We start from the raw sequence: 18,527 nt of genomic DNA, 5'->3' as shown, positions 1-18,527 counted from the left end.
TCTAGGGGAGGAAACTGGGCCCCCCTTTCTCACTCAGACTGGAAGTGCAGCATCCATGGACCAATCCCAAGGGTGATTGGTACCAAAGAGTTAACCTGTTTCATTTTTCTGTCTGGTGGCCCTCTGCTCCAGGGGCCTCACCATATTGGTGCTGGACTTAGTTTGGACACTTTAGCCCCACTGCAGCTCAGAACTCTTGAACTCAAGAGATCCACCAAGCTCAGGTTCCCCAGAAGCAGGGACTTCAGGTGTTCTAACTTCTTTTAAAGCATAGCTTAGGTTTCATCTCCTTCATGTCTTTCCCAATCCCCCCGGTTATCAATACATTTTCTTTAAATTCTGTTGTTGGGTCATTTTTCAATTGTGTCTGACTCATTGTGACCCTATTTGGGGTTTTCTTGGCAAAGATACTGGAATGGTTTGCCATTTCCTTCTCCAGTTCATTTTACAGATGAGGAAACTGAGGCAGAAGAAAGGGTTAAGTGACATGCCCAGAGTCACACAGCTAGTAGTTTGTCTGAAGCCAGATTTGAACTCAGGTCTTTCTGACTCAAGACCCGGCTCTCTACCCACTGCACGTCCTAGCTGCCCAAAGAGGTGTACATAGAAGCTCAATTAGGTTTCTCATTTTTATTTGTTTGTTTTTTTGCTTTTTGGAGGGAGGGGAAGGCAGAGCAATTGGGGTTAAGTGACTTGCCCAAGATCACATGGCTAGTAAGTGTTAAGTCTGAGGCTGGATTTGAATTTAGGTCCTCCTGACTCCAGGACTGGTGCTCTATTCACTGTGCCACCTAGCTGCCCCTCAGTTTCTTATTTTTAAAGACTTAAGTACCTAATTTTGTTGTTTATCCTTCATTTTTGAAGAGGAACAATGATATCTTGTGATATCTAGTGATGTCTTGACTTGTGCATAAATTTGGATTTAAGTGAGGCAGAGCTGCACAAAGTCGTCAGCCTCACGCTCTCCTCCAGAGTCATGGAAGTCCAGTGGCAGGACGACAGTCAAAATGACTGGGGATGGCCTGGGATGCAGTGGATAACCCTGGCATTTTCCTAAGTTCTAAGCACTCTTTGGAACAAATTGTTCTCATGCAGCCATTCCGATGGGGAAATCTCTACATGCTTGGGATAGACATTTCTCTTCCTCACTGACAGATCTGCGGTCTGCCTGTCACTCTCAACCAGGTTAAGACCATCTGCCGAAATGGTTTGCCAGGGTGTGGCCACTTTAGGTGCTCCAGATTCTTGAAGCCACAGGTGAGAACTGGGTGAATCGGGGGGACACCATAGGTGGATGAGCAGGGCTCAGTAAGCCCTCACACCAGGGGCTAGTCCTCCTGAACACCCCATATACCCCAAATGCCTTGTAGATTTACTTGATGCTTGGGTGGATTTATGATCTCATCTGTGTGGATGCTCCCTGTGGCTGCACATAATAACTCATCCATGATTTTTCCACATATGGTCCTAGTCATTTATTGTTTTTGAAAGCAGTTGTAATCCTCTCCCCAAGCCACATGACCCTAACCCATTTGGCAGGTAGGCAAACTGATGTCGAATGAGGAAGAGTAAAAGTCCAACTATTGGGAAAGGAATGCAAGCATCCTAACTTGAAAACTTCCCCTCCTTTTCACCCTTGGACTAAGGACAGTGTCAGTCCTGTGCAAAGACAGCTGATTACAGAGCAGTCAGTTTCTATTTATGCATCAAGATTTTGGAATGGATGAAAGGAAATAGTGAATGAAGATATGACAGCTTCATGGGAAGTATGGCACTGTAATTTTCAAGAATGCCTAAAGGGTTTTTTTTTTTTCCTCTTAAATTTCTATTGCTTTCCTGGCTTACAAGCATTAGTTATACAAAAGGATGATTTTCTCCTTTTCCTTATTTATCAAAGTAAATTCCTGGTGAGGAGAGCAGGACTTGGATTTTCAGTTTGCTCCATGAGGCACTGGGTTCTGAATGGGAAAATGAGTTTGATTTTAAGACTTTTCAACCCCAAACTTGAATGTAACCCAGAACTTTCTCTGTGCTTCCAAAAACAAACCAATCAAAGTCTGTTTGCACTTTTTCACTAACTTTTTGAGAGCTGGCAAAATCATTTAATTGAAACAGAAAAGGAAATAAATATTCTCAGTAATGTACCTCCCTCCCTTCTTCGCAGAGGTGGCAGACTATGGAGGTAGAACATAGAATATACTATTAGATTTGAGTGATGGGTTGGCTAATTTTGCTAAACTGGCTTTTCTTCCCTGTTTTTTATTCTTTGTCAAAAGAGGTGGCTCTCTTGTTCAGGCATTTCAAGTCATGTCTGACTCTTTATGACCCCGTTTGGGGTTTCTTGACAAAGATACTAGATTGATTTGCCATTCCCTTCTTTAATTCATTTTATAGATGAGGAAACTGAGGCAAACCAAGTTAACTTGCCCAGGGTCACATAGCTAGTAAATACCTGAGACCAGATTTGAATTGATGAAGATGAGTCTGATTCCAAACCCACTACTCTATGCCACCTAGTTGGGGCACAGGAAAGGGATATATTGAGAAATAAAGGTGAGATCCTAAATAAGAGATATCAATAAAAAAGGAAAAAAAGAAACATTCTCAGCAGCCATTATTCAAACACGTGCATTCATTCCTACTCTCCTCTTCCCCAGTCTAGTCTGGAGAAAAGATTTATTCTGGGTTCTTCTCTGTAAACTGTCTCCCTAACTTTCCCATCATGCTTTCTACTCCCCTGGTGTCCTAAGGATGGCATGTTTGCAGACAGTCTGTTCCATGGCATTGGTGAATCATGGCACTATAGGGACCTCTCTCAGAGGTCAGCTGGGAGCCCAAGTTCAGATCCTGCTCCAGGTTCCTGAACAATTCGACCCTTTTCCTAGGTGGGGAAGAAACAGCAGTGTCTAGGGTTCTTAAACATTCTATCCAGTAGCTTGTCGCCCTAAGCCTGTATCAGTTCTGCAGAAAGTTCTTCTCTTGTGAAGTCTCCAGATTAATCTTTAGACTTTGGAAGTCTGACAGATTTGAATCAGGGCAGGACATACTCCCTTATACCCAGCTGGGCAGGTCCCCATGATGCCAAGCAACAGGACAAGAGGAACAGGCACGGGGTGGGCATACCATTTTCCTCTCCCCTTACCCCTCCTGCCTGCACAAGGAAGACATCAGGGTCAACCTGTCCACGCTACCTCTGGAGGATGTGACACCAGCTGCAGTTGAAGGTCAAGTCTGAGGAGACGCAGACTTCACATCTCTGATGTTGCATACACGCTGAAAGAGAGAAAGCAGAGGAATCAGTCCCTTTGCTATCAAGATCACCTGGAGTGGGTCATTAGAGTTTTCAAGGTAGGTACACAGAGTTATCAAGTACTGGGGCTACTGATAAAAATATGGTGTCATGAAGCTGACCCATTGCTTTCAGAACTGTCTCATATGTCTGTTCTTCCTTCTAAATGACCTTCTATACTCCTCCCATTAAATTTATTTCTATACCAAACTCTGTATGTATCTGTTTAAGTCTCCTTTGTTTGATTCAGATAAGAGTGAGGTTCATGAGATGCTCCTTCTTCCATGTGTGCATATACCCTAATTATGTGAAGTAAATTCCTCCCCCCTTTTCCCCTCTTTCTTTCCTATTGTCCTCGTTTTCTCCCTCTTTTCTTTCCTCTTTTAAAATCAACAAGACCAAGAACAAAAACCAGCTCCATTGTTCATAGGTAGCTTTAAGACTCCCTTGAAGATCACTGAAGGGATCCTTGTCTCTCTCCCCCTTTTTTATGCTAAGAATTTCATCATCATTTAGTCCTTTCAGGTTAAATCTTTCCAGGTTTCTCTTTTCTATTAATGGTATCCATTCCTGTAGGACAATACTCAGTTTTGCAAGGTGAACACTTCCTTTGTGGCTGTTTTCAGTATTCTTTTCTTTGATCTGGAAGCTCTGGACTTTGACCATGATATTCCTGGGTGTTTTTAATTTGGGGTTTATTTTAGGAAGTTATCATTGGATCGTTTTTATTTTTACTTTGCCACCTTATTCTAATAGATTTGGGCAGTTTTTAAAATGATATCTTGAAATGTGTTATTTCCATTTTTTTGTTTAATCATGATTTTTCAGAGAGGCTGATGATTATTATTAATTAATTTAAGTGAATTTAATTATTCATAATTAAATTATTTTTTCTTGCTCTGTTTTCCAGTACAGTTGCTTTTGATCATAGATACCTTTCATTTTGTCTATTTTTCAATCTTTTGACTTTTTTTTAAATATTTTTATTGTCTCATAGAGTAATTAAATTCTGAATGTTCCATTCTATTTTTATTTTTTAGGGAGTCCAGCACCTGGGTAAGTTTTTCTACCATTAATTTAATTTTTTAATCTCTTTCTTCATTTTTTTCTAGACATTCCTGTAGTCTTTGCAAATTATATTCCCCACCCCCATCTGACCTTTTTTTCTCAGATTCTGCTTGTACTTGTTGTGAAATCACTCTTCATCTATGTTTACCACTTGAACTTCCCTTAACTCATAATATTCATTGTTTTCTTCCTTTCTGTTTACTCTTACCTTCCCTTGTAAGGCCCTTTCCCCATTACTCAAAAGGTTTAGTTCTGTTCACCAGGCCTTATGTGGATTTGCCTGGTGTAACCTCTCTCCCAGTCTTCATTGACTCCTGGTCATCATTTTGTGTCATTCCAAAATGAATGAGGAAGCATTGATGTTGTTGTTTTTTTAAAAAAAGATTCTACGTTGTCTTTTTTTTTCCACATTTGTTGGTACATGTGGGATTGTGGCATTTCAAAAGTTCGAGAGACATAATTTCTGGGTAATTAGTCATTTTGTTAATAATGCCAGCATTTTGGGGCGGCCAGGTAGCACAGCGAGTAAGAGCCCTGGCCTCAGAGTCGGGATGACCTGTTATCGAATCCAGGATCAGACACTTAGCACCCACCCAGAAACACCTGGCCCTGTAACCTTGAGCAAGTTACTTAACCCCAATTGCTTTAAAAAAAAAATAATAATGCCAGCATTTTAATAAAAAAAGAGGTCAATGGCACTCTCAAATGCTAGAGACCCTCATGGTGGTGGGCTCACAGTTTATATGCCCTTGGAAAAGCAGGTGTCCTGAGGGTATCAATCAACTCTGGTTAAGAATTAATGAAAGATGGGGGCAGAGTCAGGATGGCAGAGTAGAAACAGGACTTCCTTGGGGCTCTGGCTCCCACCTCCTCCAATTCATGTAAAAGGAGAATCTGAACTTTGGAGCTACAGAACCCATGAAATGACATAGAGAAGCTAAACTCCTGCTAAGGACAGCCTGGCAGGCTGGCAGGGAGAAGCCAGCACAGCACTCTGGGAGCTGACCACAGCTCCTTGCCAGAGGTTTTAGCCACAGGGAGCCCTGACCAATCACCGGCTGGAGGGACTTCAGATTACCAGCAGCTGTGGTGGTTTCCAGAATTATCAACCCATAGATGCTAAGGACAAAGTGAGAGGTCAGTGCAGTGTGGACTTTAGGATCCCGTAGTTTGGGTAGTTTGGGAGTGTGGTTGGCCTTTATCTGCTGGAGGGAGAAGCCTCTGAGGTGCTGCAGCTGTGCAACTGCTGCCACGTGGCAGCTTCAGCTGCTGGCCTGCAGACTGTAGGGGGACAAGCGACCAGTCTGAGGAGTAATCGCTCTTGCTTTAACCTGCTTGGATCTTGATTGCGATCTAGGGTGGAGGTCCTGGGGTGTGTGATCAGTTTGCCAGAGTGTGTAGAGGCTTTAGAGAGGGCACTCAACTAATACCTTTGGCAGCTGAGAAAACCCCAGCGTTTGGGACGAAGGTCCCCTGTCTGGTAGCAGAGTCCTACTGTGACAAAAAGCCCCAAAGTCAAGTAATTGAGTGGCAACATGAGCAAACGAGGGAAGCAAAGCAAAAAGAGGAATCCAACATTAGACTCCTATTTTGGGGACAAAAAGGATCAAAGCATGGAACAGGAGGAAGACAGTGAAGTCAGAACTCCTGTACCAAAAGCTTCCAAGAAAAACAGGAGCTGGTTACAGGCCATAGAGGAGCTTAAAAAGGATTTTGAAAATCAAATAAGAGAAGTGGAGGAAAAATTGGGAAGAGAAATGAGAACAATGCAAGAAAATTATGAAATGAGAGTCAACAACCTAACTAAAGAAAATAACACCTTAAAAAATAGACTAACTCAAATGGCAAAAGAGGCTTAAAAAGGCAATTAGGAGAAAAATGCCTTAAAAAGCTGAATTTTCCAGATGGAAGAAGAATCTCAAAAGCTCACTGAGGAGAATCATTCCTTCAGAATTAGATTGGAGAAAATGGAAGCTAGTGACTTTATGAGAAATCAAGATGCTGTTAAACAGATCCAAACAAATGAAAGAATAGAAGGCAATGTGAAATATCTCATGGGAAAAACCACTGACCTGGAAAATAGATCCAGGAGGGATAATTAAAAAATTATTGGACTACCTGAAAGCCACGATCAAAAAAAGAACCTAGAAATCATCCTTCAAGAAGTTCTCAAGGAAAATTGCCCTTATGTTTTAGAACCAGAGGGCAAAATAGAGGTTGAAAGAATCCACCAATCACCTCCTGAAAAAGATCCCAAAAAGAAAACTCCTAGGAATATTATAGCCAGGTTCCAGAATTCCCAGATTAAGGAGAGAAAATTACAAGCAGCCAGGAAGAAACAATTTGAATATTGTGGAAACACAATCAGGATAACCCAGCATCTGGCAGCTTCTACACTGAGGGATCGAAGGGCTTGGAATATGATATTCCAGAGGTCAAAGGAGCTGGGATTAAAACCAAGAATCACCTACCCAGCAAAACTGAGTATCATGTTTCAGGGGAAAATATGGTCATTCAGTGGAATAGAGGACTTTCAAGCATTCTTGATAAAAAAATCAGAATTGAACAGAAAATTTAACATTCAGATACAAGAAGCAAGAGAAGAATGAGAAGGTAAACAGGGAAAAGAAATCATAAGGAACTTATCAAAGTTGAAATATTTACATTCCTACATGGAAAAACGATAATTGTAACTTATGAAACTTTTTTTCAGTATAAGAATAACTGAAGGGAATACACACACACATATATGTCTATATAGGAGGGTATATGGGCATATGAATACATATGTGAGTGTGTGTATATGTGTGTACAGGTATACATAGACAGAGGGCACAGGACCAGTTTAATGGAAAGGGATGATACTTAAAAGGTGAAATTAAGAGGTGAGAGAGGAATACAATGAAAGGAAATAGGGAGAGACAAATAGGTAAACTATCTCTTATAGAAGATGTAAGGGAAAATGGTTACAAAGGAGGGGAAGAACAGGAAGTCAAAAAGGAATGGGTCAACCTTATTCTCATTGAATTTGGCTTAGGGGGGGAATGACATACACACTAAATATAGTATCTCACCCTACAGGAGAGTAGGGAGGAAAGGGATGAGAGGGGGGATGATGGAAGGGAAGGCAGCTTGGAAAAGGGACAGGATCAAAGTAGAGAAAAAAACAAGGAGGATATGGGATAGGAGTAAGGGAAATATAGTCAGTCTTTTACAATATATCTACTATGGAAATGTTTTGCATAGCTACACATGTACAACCTATATTGAATTGTTTATCTTTCTAGTAAGGGTGGATGACAAGGGAGGAAGGGAATGAATCTGGAATTCAAAGTTTTAAAATCAAATGTTTAAAATATATATATATATATTTATATATACTATTATCAATATTATTTTACATGTAAATGGGAAATAAGATAAACAGGCACTGGGGCATAGAGATCCACCATGCCCTACTGGAAAGTTGGAGGGGGTATGGGAGAAGATATGGGAGAGAGCAGATTGGAGGAGGGGATATCCAGTGTAATCACTATTTTAGTGTGGTGGGTAGGAGAAAAACAGGGTGAAAATTTGTAACTCAAAATCTTGCAGAAATGAATGATGTAAACTAGAAGTTAATAAAGCATTTGATAAAAAAAAGAATTAGTGAAAGAATGAATATTATAATGAGAAGTGGGCCCTATGAGGGTCTTGAGGGTCATGACTTGGATCTCCCAAGTCTTGGTCAAAGAGACATCAATTTCCATATCACCTGTCTGACAAAAGGGAGAATCCACATTTTCCCACACCTGTCTGAGTAAACACAATGCGCAGGAGTTCACCCATTAGCCTAAACTAAAAATTTCTTTTACTCTCTTCATTAGATTTCAACCATCCTGTATGGGTAAGTCTTTGAGAAAGACTTCCCATACTGGCTGATTTCTGGCTGAGTAGGAGAAAAGAAAAAAAAGGAAGGGAAAAGAAAAGGGGAAAAGCTTGGTCCTGATTCAAGAATTAGTTATTAATACAAGAGAGAAATAATCTTTTCTCTCAGTGGAGGTTTTGGCTTCTTTCACTTTGCCACACATCTGAAAGTGACACATGAATTGAATTGTCAAAAGCCCTGGGCCTTGATGATCTGCTGGTCCTTGTGAACTGAGTAAAGGTGAGTAAGGTGATATATGGAATGAGGTATAACATGATAGAAAGAGAGTCTTCTTGGCCTTGGTCATCTAGCTGACTCCTGTGGGATGGAATAGCCCAAGACATGCTAGACTTTCTTCAACCCCACCACTGGTTCCTCATAGACTAGGTGGAGGGTAGGGAGCAGAAGAGAATGCTGGGCCTTGGTTAGTTAACACTGATGCTTGCTCCTTTTAGCAAGGTGAAGGGTAAGGAGCAGAAAAGGGTATTGGTCAGTCCTGCTACTGTCTCCTCTACACTGGATGGGGGGGCAGGGGGAGACAGGGAATGGAAGAAGATGAAGCCAAAGTAGACATATGTCACAGCTCTATGGCCAAACAATACATAAGATAATAATATAACTAGCCCTTAACATCATGTTTTAAGTTTGCAAAATGCTTTGTGTGATATCTCATTTGATAATGGAAAAGATCATTGGATTTGGAGTGAGAGGACCTAGGTTCTCATTCTTGATTTCTGCTACTTGCTATTTGTTTAACCTTGGGCCAGATGGGTTACCTCTATGGGCCTCGGTTGCTCATCAGTAAAATTAAGTGGGTTGGATTTGCTGACTTCTAAAATCCCTTTCAGCACTAAATATATACTCCTATAATAATAAAATCATCACATGGTTTTAATAAAATCAACTAATCTTTATTTCTGCTATGGGTTTCAGGTACCTTGTTTGCTGTTAAAGGCTCACTTAATTCACTGGGGAATGGATGATTTAAATGTACAGAGAGAGTGTCCCAGAAATAGTCTCAGGAGAGTTTGATTTATTCCTTGGTACTTATGTATGGTAATTAGCCCTGCACATCTATGTCCTTGCTACCTACCAATTGCTGGGTTTTTTTCTTTGAAAAAAATAGGCCTTGTCACACACACACACACACACAAAAGTCTAAGAGATAGGCTTTGTAGGATGGTGGCTGATTCCCTTTTTTCTTTCTACCTATGAACTCCAAAACCACATTTCCCCAAAGTAAAGGAATTCTATGGATTGATTCCCTTTCTGCATCCCCACTCCTGGGAGCTCAGGCCAAAGTTTCTTAATCTTTCCTTGGATTCCATGTTAGCACTGGGATGTTTTCTTTCCCCCCTCCTTTTTTTTTTTTTTTGTTTTGATCGTTTCTTAATATATCCCTGGTTCTGAAATGCTTTTGGAGATCCTTTTAAGTTTCTGCAACCCTTTTGGACCAAAGCCAGCACTTTCAGCTGATCTGGAGGCACTGCACCTGTTGATGGTTTTGTCCTCCTACTTTGCAAGACAGAAGGACCATCACAGGCAGGAGGGCACATGTGTTCTGAGGCTAGTGGGCGTATGCTTTCTGAAGGATTTGAGATGGGAACCAAAGAGAAGCTAGAATCATTCTCTCTTCCTTCTCCCCCTTCTCTCCTTTTTTCCCTTCCTCCTCCCTCTTCCTCCCCTATCTGTCCTCCCTCTCTTCTTTCTCCTCCACCTCCACTTTCCCCTTTCTCTCCTCCTTCTCCTCCTCCTCTCTTCCCCTTCGTCTCCTCTTTTTCCTCCTCCTTCCTGTCCCCCTCTTACTCCCCTCCCTCTTTCTTTTCTTCGTTCTCCTCTTCCCTCTTCTCCTCCTTCTTTCCTACCTCTTTCCTTTCTTTCTTCCCTTCCTCCTCCGCCTCCTCTCCTTCCTCCTTCTTTTCTTCCTTCTCCCCTCTTCCCCCTCCTTCTCCTTTTCCTCATCCTTCCCTTTTTCTCCTTTTCCTCCTCCTATTCCTTTTCCTCCATTTCCCCCCTCCTCCTTCCTCTTCCTATTTCTCCTACCTTAATCCCACCCTTCCAGCAGAGCCTAGTACCTGGAACAAATGGTGTGAAAAGCACCCTCAAATGTAATTTAAAGGATAAATGCAGTTGGTGTGCTGGGGAGACAGAGCTCCTGGGACTTGGTGAGACACTGACACTTCTGGGAGAAGAGAGGAGCTTCCAATGGGTTCAAGCACTCAGCAGCTGGCAGAGTCTTATGTTAATTAACTGTTCCTGCTAGTTAGTTGCGAAACTCAGTTGTTTCTTTGCTATTGGAGAAGTTTAAGAGCCATTAGTGTTCTTTAAGTTTTGGCACCTTCTTAGAGAAGAAGGTAAGAGAAGAAAAAAAGGAGGGGGAAGACTAGAAAAGGAGGCATATAAGAAAGAGAAGAGGGAAAAAATGAGGCAGGTTAAGAGTAAAAGGAATTAAGAGAAACCATTGGGAGTGTTCTGTTTCCATCCACTCAGGACTGTGATGAAATTAAAAGCCATGTCCAAATAGGAATGGTGCTTTCTCTTCCTTGCTCCCACCTCCAGTCCTGACTTTGCCATGAACATCCATCAGTGATCCAATAGCTTGGACTTGTTTGAGATGGGGTCAGGCTACTGCAGATTGTAACTGTTTGTGGCAGTACCATTTAACAGAAGTTCAAAGAAAACTGGGAAAGGAAGGGGGAAAGAAGAGAACTCTATTGGCCTTGAGTTTGTCTATGATTCGAGACTGATTCTCAGTCTTTCCTTCTCACTCATAAACTCCCAAACCATATCTCCCCAAAGTAAAGGGATGCTATGACTTAGTTGTCTTCCTGGATTCCCATCCCTGGGAATTCAGCCCCAGCTTTCTCAAAAGCAGCATCTTCAGGGCAGCTAGTGAATAGAGCACTGGCCCTGGAGTCAGGAGGATCTGAGTTCAAATGTGGCCTCAGACACTTAACACTTACTAGCTGTGTGACCTTGGGCAAGTCACTTAACCCCAATTGCCCTGTCTTCCCCCCTCCAAAAAGGCAAAAAAAAAAAAAAGCTCTACTAGGTTTCCATATCCCATGGCAATAGAATGGCACAATCCCTGGTAAAATTCCTACTCACTTGGCAGTGGGGTAAACTCTACAGCTGATGTGCTGGTGACCTTGCTGGGGTCCAGCTCAACCCGGTGATACTCATAAATTGTCCTTCGGCGAGATTCTGAAACAAACACAGGCTTGATCAGTGTGAGATCAATCTGTGGAAAGAAGAACTTTCTAACAGTGTGCAAAATCTCTCAATTCTAGTGCTACCCTCTTTCTAGTCACATCTAACCATATGACTTCTGGTACTTTATTCCTCCTCTTTGGGCCTCAGTTTCCTTATTTATAAAATAAAGGGATTCCATAAACTTATTTTTAAGGTCTCTTCAAACTCCTATGCTTCTATGGTCAAATAAGGATATCCCATGCCCACAGGCAACTGGGTCATGTGTCTAGGAGTCTGATAGGTAGGCTACATAGTTTGTACCTTTTAAAAAATTCATTCAACAAACATTATTTATTAAATACCTATTGTATATAAGAAGCTATTTCCAGCCTAGGAGCTGGGAGAGATATAAAGATTCACTAACACATGTTCCCAGTTCTTATGGAGCTCACAGTCTAGCACAGAGGTTCTTTTTTAAAAATTTATTTTTAATTTATGGAATAAAACAAGAATTTCTACAAAATAGTACAATAAAAAAGATGATTGTACACAAAACTGCAAATCTACTATGCACAACTTGCTATTCCTTTCAAATATTCAACAAAATTATTGTGTAAATTTCTTTTTTTCTTCCCTCCATCCCCCAGAGATGGCTAACATCAGACAAAAAAATATATATGTATGTATACACGTACATACATATATACACATACATATGTACATATATTCTCTATATACTTCTATTTATCAGTTCTTTCTCTGGATGCAGACAGCATCATTCTTCATATATCCTTTATAGTTATTTTGGGCATTTATAATAGACAAAATAACTTAATTGCTCACAGTCATTCTTAAAACAATATTGCTGTTATTATATGCCATATTTTCTTGATTCTGCTCAATTTGCTCTTCATTGTTTTGTGTCTTTCCACGTTTTCCTAAAATCACTGAGCTCATCATTTCTTATAGCACAGTAGTATTCCATCATAATCATATACCACAATTTGTTCAGCCATTCTCCAATTGATGGACATTCCTGCAATTTCCAGTTCTTTGCCACCACAAAGAGGACTGCTATAAATATTTCAGAACATATAGGTTCTTTTCCTCTTTCCCTAATCATCTTTGGAAATAGACCAAGTAGTGGTATTGTTGGGTCAAAGGGTATAGGCAGTTTAATAGCTCTTTGGGGATAATTCCAGATTGTTCTCAAAAATGGTTGCATCATCTTACAATTCCACCAACAATGAATGTATCCCAACTTTTCCACATCTTCACCAACATTTGTCACTTTCCACTTCTATCATTTTAGCCAATCTGGTAGGTGTAAGATGATACCTCAAGTACAGAGCTTTTTAACCTTTTTGTCTGCCCTGGACCCCTTTGACAGTCTGGGGAAGCTTTCAACCCATTGTCACTGACCTCCCTGTTGTTCCATGAACAAGATACTCCATCCCTTGGCTCCAGGAATTTTCTCTGGCTGTCCCCCATACCTGGAATGCTTTCCCTCCTCATCTTTGCCTACCTGTTTCCCTAGTATCAACTAAAATCCCATCTTCAAAAAGAAGTCTTTTTCAACCCCTCTTAATTCTAATGTCCCTTTCTTTTAATTATTTCCTATTATCCTCTATATAACTTGTTTCTACATATGTGTTTGCTTGTCATTTCCTTCTTGATATTGTAAGCTCCTTGAGGACAGGGACTATCTTTTGCCTCTTTTTCTATCCTCAACATTTAGCACAGTGCCTGGAACATAGTAGCTGCTTTATTGATTGAATTAAATGGATAGACTCCTTCTCATAAGAATGTTTTAAAATTCATAAAGTAAAATACATAAGATCACAAAAGAAACCAATTATACTGAAATACAGTTATCACCACATTTTTTTTTCTAAAGTTCATGGACCCCAGGTTAACAACTCTTGGTCTAGTAGAAGGATAAGATCCACAGAGATAAATATAATAAAGGGTATCCTAAAAGTCATAGTGCAGTTTTGCAACACTAAGGTTTTTGGGACACCTTGTATATGATGCAGACATTAAAGAGCTACCTACTTATAGGGAGCTCATATTCTAGGTGATATAGCGTGGAGCTGACTAGGACCATACTTGTTACTCTTAGACTTTCCCACCAGAAATGTGTATATGTATGTATATATACACACAAAGCAGCTAGATGGCACAGTGGATAGATGCTGGGCCTACAGACACGAAGACTCACCTTGGTGAGTTCAAATCTGAACTCAGAAACTTCCTAACTGTGTGAACCTGGGCAACTCACTAAACCCTATTTACCTCAGTTTCCTCATTTGTAAAATGAGCTGGAGAAGGAAATGGCAAAGCATTCCAGTATCTTTGCCAAGAAAACCCCAAATAGGGTCACAAAGAGTCAGACAGGACTGGAATGACTGAACAATAAAAAAATATACAGTATACATATAGACATCCATGTATAAATTCACATACACACAGATATATACACATAATTCATACATACATATCATCAGTAAGATACTATTTTCACTTTTCTAAAGCTCTAAAACTGTAGCAATTATCCCTGCCAGCTTTGGGGACGCTCCAACCTTGTATACATCCCCCTCTGCCTTACTGAATTTCACTAAAGACCAATTGCAGGAAATTATATTCAGAGGAACATGAGTTTAGTCAAGGACTGTCTAGAAATGGAAATCATTCCATATGTAAGGGCAGAAAAAGTAATCCTCTGTCTGGGACAAATGGGCAGAAGGCCATATGGAGTCAAGGGGATGGACAAGAACATGCTGTAAGGATTTGGGGATTTTTTTGATAGGCAGGCTGGACAGTTGCACCAGTCATGATTGCTCTTCAGGCTGCTACCCACATGATGAAGCTAAGGCCATGATATGATACCTAGGCCAGGTTACCCTCCAACTTGCTCTGCCTTTCTGGAGTCCCAGGGCTAAGTGGTGCGGTCCCTAGGTTCAGGTCCTGTCCCAGACTCTATCATAGAATCCCAGAATTGAAAGGGACTTCAGAGGACATATAGTCTAACGCCTACCTAATTCCCTCTAAAATTTCCCCAATGAGCCATTATCTTATCATCACTTGCCTCCATGGAGGTAGAATCCACCACATTCCAAGGCAGTCCATTCCATTCTGCGAAAGTTCTAATTGCTAGAAAGTTTTTCACTCTAGGTGGTGAAGTGGGTAGAGAACTGGGCTTGTAATCAGAAAGACCCTAAGATGGATCAGTTCACAACTCTACCAACAGTCAGGCTTCTTATACTTCACTTACCTCCATGTACTCTTCAATACAGCTACCCTGGCTGTTCTTTACTTAGAATACTGATCTCCCAACTCCCATGCTTTTCACCGGCTGTATCCTGTGCCTAGAGTGCTCTCACTTCTTACTTCCTCCCCCTGGCTTTCCTTCAAGACTCAGCTCAAATCCTGCCTTCTACAGGAGACTCAGTTCAAATTTGGCTTCAGACACTTCTAGCTATGTGACCCTGGACAAGTTACTTCACCCTGTTTGCCTCAGTTTCCTCATCTGGAAAATGAACTGGAGAAGGAAATGGCAAACCACTCCAGTATTTTGCCAAGAAAACCCCAAACAGAATCATGAAGAGTTGGATATGACTGAAAATAACTGAACAAATATATATAATATATATGTATGTACATGTATACATACATATATAAGATATAATAATAATAGTATTATATACTGTTTTGTAGGTGCTATTATTATTCCCATTTTACAGATGAAGAAACTGACACATTAAGTAACTCACCAAGAGTCACACAAATTAGTGAGTTTCTGAGGCCAGACTTAACTCAGGTCTTCCTGATTCTAGGTGCAGGGCTCTATCCATTGTACCACCTAGCTTCTCAATAAAGCTTAAAAATGCACTAAGACTTTTAGGATACCCTTTAGCTAATCTCACATGCTCTGTATACATGTAGATAGATGTTAATCTCAGAGGGAAGGAACTATCATGTTTTGGGAGGGGGGGATGCGGATGCGGGGTGGGAATGGAGAACGAAGAAAGGTCTCCTGTAGAAGGCAGGATCTGAATTGAGTCTTGGAAGAAAGCCAGGAGGAGGAAGTGAGAAGTGAGAGCATTCCTGGGGCAGGATACAGCCAGTGAAAAGCATGGGAGTTGGGAGATCAATATTCTAAGTAAAAAACAGCCAGGGTAGCTGTATTGAAGAGTACATGGAGGTAAGTGAAGTATAAGAAGCCTGATTGTTGGTGAAGGTGTGAAATGATCCAACCATTCTGGAGAGCAATGTGGAGCTATGCCCAAAGGACTATAAAACTGTGTGCACTCTTTGACCCAGCAATACCACTTTTAGGTCTGTATCCCAAAGAGATCATACAAATGGGAAAAGGACTCACATGTACAAAGATATTTATAGCAGCTCTTTTCATGGTGGCCAAGAACTGGAAATTAAGGGGATGTCCATCAATTGGGGAATGGCTGAACAAGATGGGGTATATGAATGTAATGGAATAGTATTGCGCTGTAAGAAATGACAAGCAGACGAACTTCAGAAAAACCAACAAAGGCTGATGAACTGATACTGAGTGAGGGGAGCAGAACCAGGAGAACGTTGTACACAGTAACAGCCACATTGTGTGATGACCAACTTTGACAGACTTGGCTCTTCTCAGCACTGCAAGGATCTAAGACAACTCCAAAAGACTCATGATGGAAAATGCTCTCCACTTCCAGAGAAAGAACTTTGGAGTCTGAATGCAGATCAAAGCATATTATTTGTTCTTTTTTTGTTTCATTTTGTTTCTTCTTTCTCATGGTTCCTCCCATTGGTTCTAATTCTTCTTTACGACATGACTAATGTGAAAATATATTCAATATAAATATGTATGTAGAGCCTATATCTGATTGCATGTCATCTGGGGGAGGGGGAGAAAATTTGGAACTCAAAATCTTATGGAAGTGAATGTTGAAAACTAGAAACAAATTAATTATTTTTTTTTAAAAGGTAAGAAGCCTGGAAAGGCAGGAAATAGCTAGGCTATGAAGAACTTGAAAAAGATTAAAGGATTTTCTATTTGATCCCAGAGCCACTGAAGCTGACTGAGTAGTAGCATTCAGTGGTCAGATCTATGCTTTAGGAAAACCACATTGGCAGTTGAGTGGAAGGTGGATTGGAGTTGGGAGGAGACTTGAGGCAAGGAAGGGTGCAATGAGGAGGCTACTGTAATAGTCCTGGTGTGAGGTTATGGATGAGGGGGTCTGTACCAAGATGGCATCAGAATTGGTGAAAGACTGGATTTAGAATTAGGGGACTTAAATTTAAATCCCAGATCTGATACTTGATACCTGTGTGACCTTGAACAAGTCATTCATCTTTTTTTGCTTCAGTTTCTACATCTCTAAAATGGGAGGGTTAACTCAAAGATCTCTTAAGGTCCTTTTCCTTTCTAAATCTAAGGCAATGTTAACCCTGAGACAGTAGGAATGCAGTTTAAATGCAGGTTTCCTGACTAAAAAGCCCGTGCTCTCTCTGAGGTGTCACTCAGGGTCTAAGTGAAGAGAGGTTTGCTGATAGCATCACCTGAGGGCCCACCCTTTCTGGACATGCAGCTTACTCACACATGCCAACCTTCCTGGTTTCTTTTTTCAGTGATGAACTTGACCTTTCCCATTCCTGCTCCATCCTGAAATGTTTACCTTCAATCTGTACTGACTGAATCCTGTTACAACAAAATCTCGATGTAGTTTTTAAAAAACATAGCAAGCTAAAAGACCAATTGTCCACTTACTGTAGCAGTATTTAATACAACAAAATGCCAAAGAATGAAATTGAGGCTATCTCATGCAATACATGTTGATGGGATGACTCTGATTGAATTGACCTACATCTAATATAAGCACAAAGGAAAGTTTTTATAATGCTGGAAACCTGTTACAAAATTGACCCATTCTATAAGGGCTAGTCATGTCATATCAGCTTTTGTTCCCCCGTGTGTCATTTCCCCTGTATGTGAATGTCCCTGTGTCACATCTAATGTCTGTTATTATAAGTTGAATTCAAATGAGAATTTATCAGGTCCCATAGTGAATCGACAAGCATTTATTAAGCACCTGTGCGAAGCTAAGGAGCATGTGGGGTGTTCAGGGTGACAAGCACCTGAGGTTTTTCTGAGCCCTTTTCAGGGCTGCTTATTCACCTTTGGCATCCACCTAATTCACCTAATTCTCACTCTTGGCTCCAAGAAGCTAGAGCAGCCACACCATCTCTGCTGACAGGCTAAACCAGGTTGAGGGGGACAGGCCTCATACCTGTTGGTGAATTAGGGGGATGTCTACCCCAAGCATGTGAAGACTTCCCTCATGGGAATGGGTAGATGAGAGCAATTTGTTCCACTAGCCATGAAGTCGCTGTGGTGCTTAGAGCTTGGTTAGGCATCAAAGAAGCCAGGGGCATCCACTGCATCCTGGGCCATTACCAGTCATCTTGACTTCTGTCCTGCCACTGGACTTTGATGACTCAGAAAGAAAGGGTGATGCTGACAACTTTATGCAATTCAAATCCAATGCATGCACAAGTCAAGATGTCACCCATGATGTCACTGGTTCTGGACAAACAACAACAACAACGTGCTAAGTACTAGTTCATTCATATCTTAGGTTAATTGCTTCTCTTATATTTCAAACTGTGCCATTGACTCATTATATGACCCTGGACAAGGTCATTTCCTTCTCTGGGCCTCTGTTTTTTTATCTATAAAATGGTGGAGCTGGACTGTCTAAGGGCCCAATCAGCCCTGGCACTCTACGGATCTAATATACCTTTGTCTACTATCAGTGGAATAAGCCAGTAAGAATTTATTAAACACTTACTATGTGCCAAGCAGCGTGCTAAGCGCTGGAGATACAAAGAAAGGTGAAACTAGTCCCTGTCCTCAAGGAGCTCACAATCTAATGAAGTATATGACATGCTAACAGTATGAGCAAGATATATTCAGGATAACAGGATGATTTCAAAGGGGATTGGGAAAGGCTTCCTGCAGAACATGGGATGTTAGCTGAGAATCAATGGAAGTCAAGAGAAAGAAGT

At 41.0% G+C, this 18,527-nt stretch overlaps 1 protein-coding gene across 1 annotated transcript in view; it reads right to left on the bottom strand.

The window, feature by feature from the left end:
• Positions 1-18,527, bottom strand: part of PLXDC1 (plexin domain containing 1) — a 108,945-nt gene that overhangs the window by 20,654 nt on the left and 69,764 nt on the right. The window contains exons 8-9 of the mRNA XM_069074299.1: positions 11,373-11,468; positions 3,192-3,273 (exon numbers count right to left, since the gene is read on the bottom strand). Of these exons, the coding sequence (XP_068930400.1) occupies positions 3,192-3,273; positions 11,373-11,468 (178 nt within the window). The remainder of the gene's footprint in view (positions 1-3,191; positions 3,274-11,372; positions 11,469-18,527) is intronic.

The sequence above is a fragment of the Petaurus breviceps genome, unplaced genomic scaffold (assembly GCF_028583685.1).
Source record: "Petaurus breviceps papuanus isolate PSGF00001 unplaced genomic scaffold, PetGlider_PUasm1.0 90887, whole genome shotgun sequence".
Taxonomy (NCBI): Eukaryota; Metazoa; Chordata; class Mammalia; order Diprotodontia; family Petauridae; genus Petaurus; species Petaurus breviceps.
This window is presented reverse-complemented; position numbering and strand designations above follow the sequence as displayed.